The following is a 9,640-nucleotide window of genomic DNA, read 5'->3' on the forward strand; positions in this document are numbered from 1 at the left end:
GGCTTTTATGTGTGCCTTATAGTGCGGAGAATATGGTAATTTAATTTTGATGAAAAGACTACAAGGAGTCTAGGTACTGCTACTTGAGAAAAACCAGATGAGGCGGCTCAGAGCTCTTGTCAGGATCCGCCCTGGACGCCTCACTAGTGAATTGTGTTCCAGAAACATCCAACCAGGAGGAGGCCCAAGGGACGACCCAGGAAACACTTGAGAGACCGTCTCTTGGTTGGCCTGGAAATCCCAATGGATGCCCGGGAAGAGCAGGACAAATACTGGGGGGGGGGCTTTCTGGGCTTCCCTGCTTTGACTGACACCCTCATGACTCCACCCCAGATAAAGTAGGGGAACATTGATGGAAGGATGGATTTAACTTTTTCTCAATACTAAGAGCTGTAAATCATGCAGTTTCAGTGAATGCATGATTATTATTATAATATACCACAGGTGTCAAACTCAAGGCCCCGGGGCCAGATCCGGCCCGCCACATGATTTTATGTGGCCCGCAAAGGCAAATCATGTATGTCAACTCCCAGGATTCTTGGTCAACTCTGTACCAAAATTTCAAATTGCCATATCACAAATCATTATGTTGAGGTATTACAAGTGTTTTTGCGTTACCAAACATCAACAAGCCTTCAAAAACCTATTACCCTTAATTTCTGATTCCAAAAGTAATTCATAAATTTCACCTGTCAATATGATTGAGGTGATAAACGATTTTTATGGTTTCACAGTCATAACGGCCCTCTGAGGGAAACCAGAACTACGATGTGGCCTGGGACAAAAATGACTTTGACACCCCTGTTATATACAAAAATCGAGTTCATAGTGCATGATTACTTTGCGGCCGCTCTCCGTGGTGGCGCTTTCCTTTGTCGTTTGCCATCCTCCTCCTCCTCCTCTTTATCTTCCTCTTCCTCCTCCTCTTCCTTCTCCATCGTCGCGGGTGCCTCCCGGGCAGTCTCATTCTTTTTCCTCAAGTCCTGAGTTGGCGCCACCAGCAAGTCCGCTAGATAAAACTCATTCCTGGGTAGAAGATAGCAGAAAGTTTGGATTTTTATGGGTGAGCTCAATTAAAAAAAAAAAAAAAAAAAAGGTTTGACTAAACACTCACTGGATGAACCGAAGCAGCAGGGGGCTCAGCTCCCGGCTACGTGGCTCCACCCTGTCCGGAAACTGGGCCATGGCACGCCACATCAGGCCACGGAAGTTGGAGAAGTCCGTCCTCTCGTTGGGGTGCAAGGTCGACTTGAGCTGCTGCAGGAAGAGCACCCCCGCGTCGCCGCTTTCGATGACGTCGCAGCCAGGCTCGGCCTGGACGTCCATGTCTTCCACTTCATCATCATCGTCTTCATCACTACTTTCATGTAGTTCTTTCTCTACAGTGTGCAAGAGAATGAGAGGTGACTAAAACTTGACATCGGTGGCTCGACACGGCACCAATTCCCATGACATACCAGCTAACACGGCCACTTTTTGTAGATGTTCATGGTACACCATCCAGAATTCTTTGTTGTCCATCCCCCTGGCGTGGCTCCTGCACAGCACATCGACTCATTGTGGATTTTTTCCAGATAGTGCACAGATTCTTAAACCTTTTATCAATATCTGGTGCCACGTTCCTACTTTTAAATGCTCAAACTTGATACTAACCCGAGAAGTTCAATGACGGGATCCCATAGTGGCTTGAAGTTGACAAATAGCATTGCTAAGAGGTAACGCAGAGGCACCTGGAAAAGGAAAAGTGGGAAAAAAAAATTTGAAAAAAAATTTTGAAAGACAAGCAATGAAGGTTTTGCGCTGATATGTAAATATGAAGCATTCTAAATGAGGAATTTTGTACATTGAGGATAAAGGAGTGGAGAGATAAGTAGATGAGTGCGGGCATATACAGTGGTGCCTCGGTTCTCTAAACACATTCCGTTCCAGAAGGCCGGTTGAAAACCGAAACGTTCGAAAACAGAAGCGTGTTTTCCCATTACAATGGATGGAATATGAAATAATGCGTTCCAAGTCTAAAAAACTTTTTTTAAAGCGTTTTTTTAGGCTTTTCCTGATAATAAACTGCATAGTAGAAATACATGTATAGTTTAAAAACTGTATAAAATCATTTATGAAATATATTTATTTTTTGTTTCAAATGTATGCTTGAGTAGTAGAGTATGCTAGACAAGGAGTGCATTGCCATATCTGTAGCGGCTCGGCCCCCGGCCTTGTAAACCTTCTTTTATTAACAAAAGTGCAGAATAACTTTAAACAAGTAATAAGGGGAGGCTGACAAATTGTTTTTTATTTGCACAGAAAGTACGTAACGTAAAAAAAATTAACTTGCAACTCGAGGTAGGGTTAATGGAATGAAAGAAAAAACGTTACGTCGCTCCCGTTTTGTTTGGGGGTGCGTTCGAAACCACAATAACAAATCGTCGTGGGTCAGCTGGTAGGGATGTTCGAATACTGATTTTCGTTCGAAAACCAAAGCAAAAAAAATCTCCAAATTTTCATTCCAAAACCGATTTGTACGAAAAGAGGGATGTTCAAAAACCGAGGCACCACTGTAACTGAAATGATCCATACCTGCTGGAAGGTGCCGCGCGGCCCTTGCGGCAGGCTGCGCTGCACCAAGTCGTGCCGCAGTTTGCACAGGTGCAGCAGTTTTTCCCGGTAGTCCTGAACGGAGGCGGGCACCAGTTCCGCCTGCAGGATGACGGCGAACACGGGCTGCACCTCGACGCTTTCGTCGGGCTGAACGAAAGAGCGGCCATTCGACGAGTTATCATCTGCTTTTATTTCTACCTTATACCTTTAAAATATGACGGGTGTACCTCCTCTGGGACTGGAAGCTTTGGCTCGAAGTTTGAAAGGATCCTGAGGGTCAGCAGCCGCATCTATAAAACAGTAGATGATTTGACGACAATTGATGACAATTTATATTACTATATAATACGAAAAAAACCATCTGGAGATGCACCTTGGATATGTTGGAGGACAGGTTCCCATGCAGAATCTGGTAAATATCTAGAAGTGCATCATGGGATAGATGCTCTGAAGCGCCACTCAAGGAAAGGCGGGTGTAATAGAGGTCTCCGAGAAGCAGGGCTGAGAGTTCTGTGGGGAACTTCCTACAACCACAAACCATAAAAGGCTGGTTTTTGGAGGTCTGCTCTTCGGTGGTGTTATTCTTCAGGATTATTTCATCACATATACCTCAGGATGGTCGTGATTTTTTCCACAGTGGCCAGAGAGAGCGGGTGGGCCGAACCGTCCAGAGTGAGGAGGGAGCTGAGGGCTTGTGCGGCAACAAACAGACCGGCTGGGATGACAAAAACAGTAAAAGTGAAGACGTATTGCAACGCCTCGAAATCGAGCCGAGCAGGTTTGCCAAACTGCGGACTCCCTGACTTTTGAAATGTCGAGGAAAAACAAGGCAAGTACCTTTTCCCAAATTTTCCATCTCAATTTCACACAGCATGTGGTTTAAAAAGGCAGTGATCGCAGGGAAGACATTAGCTGGAACAAGAGGCCTGCGAAACAAAACTCACAATTAAAAAAACTTTTTTTTTTTTTATCGAAGTGGCATGTTTTTCTTTGTGAAAGAAAGATTGTGCAACTGCGGGTAAGACTGGGCAAAAAATCCATCTTTGCTATTAATTGGAGCTTGTCAGGACAATTTTCAAACTTTTTCTTTTTGCAGATGGGCTGCGATTAGTCAATTCATACAATTTTGTGTCTCATTATTATCAACTTAAATTGCCGAACATTCAAAATGTTAATTTGTACGGGATTGGGTTTCCTATAGATGTCGGGAATTTATTTTTTTTATGAAGGAAACATTCACATTTGTAAATTTCCATTGTTTCTATTGTTGATGCTACTTCCTTTTTTTTGTTTGTTTTTAGGAAAAGAAGAAAAAAAATAATGGCAAAAATCAGAAACAGGATTCTTGTGAATAAAAATCTGAGATTTCATTCTTCGTCCACAAACGACCATGCCTAGGTGTGTCTAATGTGTTACCTGAGGTGTGGCAGCAGCACCAGTGCGCTCCAACGCAGCGACAGATCAGCGACGGGCCCGTTTTTCTGCTCGGGTATTGCAATGAGCGACAGGACCAGCTCCGGCACCGCTCTCAGCTCTGGTTCCGCCTTGTTGCTGAACACACTGATCAGAAACACAATATTGAAAATCACTTAAGCTCTGTAAATTGCTATACAGTGGTACAAATTCACAAATGCCCAACCGAGACAACGTGGGGGTTTACTGTTTTGAGTAAATTAAGTCACAGGTTCTGTCAAGGAACAAATTAAACTCGCAAGTCAAGGTCCGACTGTAAACGGAGCTCACCCGGTGGTCTGCCCCGTGAAGAGCAGCGGGTAGGTCTCAAACGCCATGGCGCCGTCTGTGGGCGGCGGGGCTTTGACGAGGATCAGGTTGACGAGCACCTCCAGCGCGCGGTGGCGGGACACGGGATCTCCGCAGCCGAACAAGCCGGTGGTGAAGCTCAGGAGGGTGGGCAGAAAAAGCTGGAGGTGGCAAGAGAGAGGTGGTCATATTTGCCAGTGACAAAAATGAAACGATGGCGTCACAACTCACCTGCTCAAACTGCTTCATGGTGAACATCTCCTTGGTAAACTCGAGGATGAGATCTTCTCCAACTGAGCTGCTAAAAACCTGCAAGGAAAAGAGGGTTTTTGAGGTGGAACCTCGGTTTGCAAAGTTACCGTAATTTCCGGCCTATAAACCGCAACTTTTTTCACACGCTTTAAACCCTGCGTCTTGTGCGGTGATGTGGCTAATTTGTGCATTTTTTCTAACGGCCGCAAGGGAGCACTCGAGCGGAAAAGGTAAGAATGACACTAGTGGAATATATGTGCCGAGGAAGTGACTTTTACCGGTATGTTTCGTTTTTTTAACTGGGCCTTTTAGCGCTGCGCTAGCGCTGTGCTCGGGTGTTGCTGTGTCTCAGTGATTTTTAGAGGTTTTTTTTAACAGGACCTTTTAGCGCCGCGCTGGCGTCTTGCTGCTGTGTCTCAGTGATTTTTACCGGTATGTATTTTCTTTAAACTGGCACTGTTAGTGCCGCGCTAGCGTGTTGCTGCTGTGTTACTGCCGCGTTTCAGTGATTTAGCTATGTTATTTCTTTTAACCGGCCCTGTTAGTGCTGTGGTATCGTGTTGCCACTGAGTAGCAGCCATGGCTTTTTTTTTTTTAACCGGTATGTTTTTTTTTTCCAGCCCTGTTCGTGCTACCGTGTTGTTGCTATGTTAAGCTATGCCAAGGTATTAAAACTTTGAAAACTCTCTTTCTGTGTACCATCTTTCTTTGTAAAGGGTATCTCGTGTTTCAATGTGGGCAACTTGCAGCTTTTACACAGGTTCGGCCTATGTATGTACCAAATGGTATTTCCTTTAAAAATGTACTAGGTGAGGCTCTGAAGGCCGGAAATTACGGTAATATGCTCAAATTGTAGTACAACTGTACTCGCAGTAAAATACAGCAGACATACCTTGTGGACCACTTCTTGGATGAGAGTGTCAGGGAGTACGATGTTCTCCCCAAGGAGCAAGGAGGAGATGATCTGGAGGAGCAGACGTGAACAGGAAGTGGAAAGCTGGGAACTCTGAATAAGGCGCAGCACGGTCTACAAGACAAAAAACAGCATTTAATGACACTTTGGACTTTTGTGTGTGGCTTTTCGAAGACAGCGCTCTCCTTGCACCTGGCTGACGGCCTCTGGCTTTGTGATCTTAGCGCCGTCCTTGTGAGACACCAAAGTGTGGAGGATGAACAGCAGCCTTTCGAGCTGCTCTCCTGCAGCTCCGGACTCATCTCCCTTGGCCTCCAAAATGCCGAAAACCTCGTCCACGCTGGCCTGTGGATCAGAAGAAAGGTTACAGCAGGCATTCTTCTAAAATGAGGCCAACATATGGGACAATAAAAGCCTTTTGAAACCAATACTTCAATAAAACATTTGGCAGTTCTGTAAATACAGTGGACTCTTGACTTAAGACTTTAATTCCGTCCACGATAAAGCTCGTAACTCAATTTACTTGTATATCATATTATTTCCCAGTGAGATGAATTGAAATGCCATTTATCTATTGCACCCATTTTCACATTGTTTAGCGCTAGCCAACAACACCAGCACATCAGCCTCGTTACCTGTAAAGACTCCCAAAAAACCAAGAACTGTTCTTTCTCCACATGATTGGCCGCAGCTTGGGCTGTGTGATCCAGCGCATCCCGCACCAGGTCCCACGGCAAAGGGGGCCCCGGGTTGGTGATAGGTCCGATCTTACGCAGAGCCGTGGGAAGCGCCTAAAAAGACAGCAGGTTGAAACGTATCACGATGATGTAACTCAGATTGAACCACGTCTGAACAAACTACATAATTTGAACATGAAAATCGACTCTTACGGTTGCGGCGCACGAGTGAAGCATGTGCCGGACGCCTTTGCACATCTCGAAAACCAGCCGTCCGACTCCTTCGGCCTTGGCCGGGTGCTGCTGCAGGTCGGAGAATATAAAAGACAGCAGGACGTCCAAATCGGGAACCTACGGGACGCGACAATACTTAAAACCCAGATACTTACGTATGAGTTGTAGCAAAACCGAAACGCTAGACATCATGTCACCCACCTTTCTCATCAGATACGCAAAACTCTCTGCTGCAAACCTGCGGATGTGGTCCTTCTTGTGCTCCAGAAGTGTGCTGTACAAGCTGGAAGGATCAATAAAAAAAATAAAGAAACAATAATAACAGTTTATCCCATCACACTTAAAACAAAATGCAATCAATAATGGTTGACAACTTTTACCCTTTTCATCTTGAGGAATTAGCAGACATAACTATAGAGCTCAAGACAGATATTCAAAGAGATCATTCTATGGAATACCATCTGATAAGACGAGAAAAGATTGATGGATTTCGACAATTAAACATGATGGATGGTGCCCAACCAAAATACACACTTGCCTGTGTAGCGATCACTTCATTTCGGAATTATTCTCAATCTCAAATTCCCAAGAAGTATTTATCATGCCAAGTTGGCTCATTTGAGAACAATCCATTAAAAAAAAGTGACGGAGTTGTCTCGAACGTACACGAACCATGTTGCGCCCACACATTCATCTTCGGTAAACGTCTCCCCGACAGACTTTTTTTTCCCTAATATGCATTGTTCTGAAATGAGTCCGATGCGTAATTAAAAAAATAAAATAAACCGTCGGTCGCACAGAGGTTTACCGAAGTTCAACGTCTGGCCGCAATGCGCTTCCGTGTACGGGGGCTGGAGCCTATCCCAGCTGTTTATTTACTTTTTTCAAATGCACAGTGGACTCATTTCAGAACAATGCATATAAAAAGTCTGTCACGGGGAGGTTTACCTAAGTTTAAAGTGTGGCTGCAACACGCTTTGTGTACTGAGGAGCCGACTCGCTGTCTTTTTTTTTCTTTTCCCAATCATAGTTAATGAATGGAAATTTGTGTAAAACCAGGGGTCATTTATTGAAATATAGGTATTTGTATTGAAAAAAAATTCTGTGTAAATCTCGACAACTTACTCACCAGTTGTCCAAGACAAGCTGAAGCTGGTTAATAGTCCACTTTCTTAGCGGGGAAAACATCGACTTCGGCATTAAATATGGGTCCTCTATGCCAAGTGTCTCTCATTTTTCCACGTACCGTCGTTTATTATCACCTTCTAAATGCTTAACGGAATCGGACGGAACTTTGGGCGTCGTGCTATCAGACATATTTTGGCGTCGTCTGCAACCGACTTAGCATTGAAGAATGCTTTGTTTGACCGACACTTCCGGCCTGTGATGTGATTTGATGACGCAGGTGCACGAGCTCTATCGTGCAGTCTCGTGAATTCAATCACTAAATTAAATGAGCAGCATGGTGCGGTAGTGATGAACAATGTCTGCCTCACAATCAAGAAGTTCTGGGCTTGATTTAATATTTTTGCCTAAACTGAGCTCGGATAACCTCCACCTTAATTGAGGACAAGCGCCATGGAAAAAAATGGCTACACCCCAATTGTCTCTGTCGTCTTATTCACCTGTAGATGTTGTCCATATCCTTGACCATGAGCCGCCACAGGTACTTGTACAGGTAGGAAAGGCATGTAAAAACCCACTCCAGAACCTCCATGTCCTTGGTGTCCAGCATCGCGGTGATCAGCGTGAAGAACTCGGGGAAGTGAGGGTAGAAGTCAGCCTGCAGGTCTCGGGCCAACTGCACCACCAAGCTGGAAATAAAGGATCAGGCGAGTTGGGTTTGGCCAAACGATTGCTACAGCTTGCAGTTCAGTCATATGATCAGACTAAAAATATTACTCGAGCAGAGGTTCGTAGGCCAGACTGCTCTTGACTTCTAAGTGTGTTTTCAGACTCTCGACGATGGACTTTTGATGGAAAACCAGCATGTTGAACGACTGACTCTTGTTGGAGACCTCCTTCACAAACGTAGCTGAAGAAAAGTGGTCAATTAGACAAAATATATACATATAGGAAAAAAAAACACAGCTATGTGATACATACTAAAGTTTTCTGTCAAGTTGAGGTCCCTCCATTTTGTCAGGCCCTCGAAGAAATAGGTTTCGACTTCCTACACTCCACCAAGACACTTTATCAGTCAACGGCAAAAACAATAACAAAAAAATGTAAGTGAAATGAAATTCCTCATAGCGACATGCATACCTCTGCATAGGATCCAGTTCTATCAATCCGGTGGATGATGTTAATGTTGACATTGGAGAGCCTCTCAGCAAAAGTGAGAAACTGCAAGGAGTAATGGTTGAGAAAATAAAAACACGTTTTGACTGCTTGATATTTCGTTTGGGTACACATTTTGCATATGTCAAAGAGGATATTTTGGGGACATTAAGTGTAGAATTAAACGACCAAGTCAATTGCAAGCCAAAAAGATGTTCAATTCTTTATTGTGATAATTTAACGAAAGCATTCCACGGACATTTTATTAAGACACCTGGGAACCGTTTTAAATTATGAAATAAATCACGTTTCCTTCAACATTATTGTCCGAGAGTCCCGAATGAACTAAGTATATGATCATAGTAATACATACTTTTAAATAAGTGCTCTTACCCTGTAGGTGTTCTCAGATTTGTGATTCGTTGACTTGGATTTGACTTTCATCTTCGCTTCGTACCTGGTCTTCAAGTCAAATGTAGTCGGAAAGTAGTTGTGTGTTTAAAATTATTCATTTAACACTTTTAAACTTTGATCCTCTTCGATGAATTAACGAGTGTTTACACGCATGGCGGACAGCACAGCGCGGCCATGATGAACGCAAGGAATCATGGGAAAATAACCCCCGCATGTGCGAAGAAGAGTGAAACAAGAAGTTGCCGTTGTTCACTTCCGCTTTCGTTACGTGTTTACATCACGTGCTTCGGGTTTCTTTTGCCCAGGATCACAATAATAATGCTATAATTCACAAATAAATGTTTGGTTCTTCATATGGGTTTATATAATACATTGTAAACAAAAATTAAATATACGCATCGTAGCCATTAAAAAAAATCTACAATTAAAATCTAAATTATTAGCTCGACCCATTGCATGCACAACTAATGGAGAGGTTCCCATTCCACCATATTGTGTGTCATAGAGGTCAGAG

General features: G+C 43.8%; 1 protein-coding gene across 1 annotated transcript in view; it reads right to left on the reverse strand.

Annotated features, from left to right (window-relative positions):
* Positions 1-9,333, reverse strand: part of utp20 (UTP20 small subunit processome component) — a 33,512-nt gene extending 24,179 nt beyond the window's left edge. Inside the window, exons 1-22 of the mRNA XM_061806612.1 lie at positions 9,106-9,333; positions 8,698-8,778; positions 8,539-8,605; positions 8,335-8,467; positions 8,058-8,246; positions 6,634-6,715; positions 6,412-6,549; positions 6,157-6,312; positions 5,714-5,866; positions 5,501-5,635; positions 4,588-4,665; positions 4,339-4,517; positions 4,012-4,155; positions 3,433-3,521; positions 3,205-3,310; positions 2,969-3,119; positions 2,823-2,885; positions 2,575-2,742; positions 1,654-1,730; positions 1,458-1,537; positions 1,115-1,379; positions 841-1,026 (exon numbers count right to left, since the gene is read on the reverse strand). Of these exons, the coding sequence (XP_061662596.1) occupies positions 841-1,026; positions 1,115-1,379; positions 1,458-1,537; positions 1,654-1,730; positions 2,575-2,742; positions 2,823-2,885; positions 2,969-3,119; positions 3,205-3,310; positions 3,433-3,521; positions 4,012-4,155; positions 4,339-4,517; positions 4,588-4,665; positions 5,501-5,635; positions 5,714-5,866; positions 6,157-6,312; positions 6,412-6,549; positions 6,634-6,715; positions 8,058-8,246; positions 8,335-8,467; positions 8,539-8,605; positions 8,698-8,778; positions 9,106-9,156 (2,771 nt within the window). The 5' untranslated portion in view covers positions 9,157-9,333. The remainder of the gene's footprint in view (positions 1-840; positions 1,027-1,114; positions 1,380-1,457; positions 1,538-1,653; positions 1,731-2,574; positions 2,743-2,822; positions 2,886-2,968; positions 3,120-3,204; positions 3,311-3,432; positions 3,522-4,011; positions 4,156-4,338; positions 4,518-4,587; positions 4,666-5,500; positions 5,636-5,713; positions 5,867-6,156; positions 6,313-6,411; positions 6,550-6,633; positions 6,716-8,057; positions 8,247-8,334; positions 8,468-8,538; positions 8,606-8,697; positions 8,779-9,105) is intronic.
* Positions 9,334-9,640: the final 307 nt, after the last annotated feature.

This window comes from Syngnathoides biaculeatus, chromosome 20 (genome assembly GCF_019802595.1).
Source record: "Syngnathoides biaculeatus isolate LvHL_M chromosome 20, ASM1980259v1, whole genome shotgun sequence".
In the NCBI taxonomy this organism is placed as follows: domain Eukaryota; kingdom Metazoa; phylum Chordata; class Actinopteri; order Syngnathiformes; family Syngnathidae; genus Syngnathoides; species Syngnathoides biaculeatus.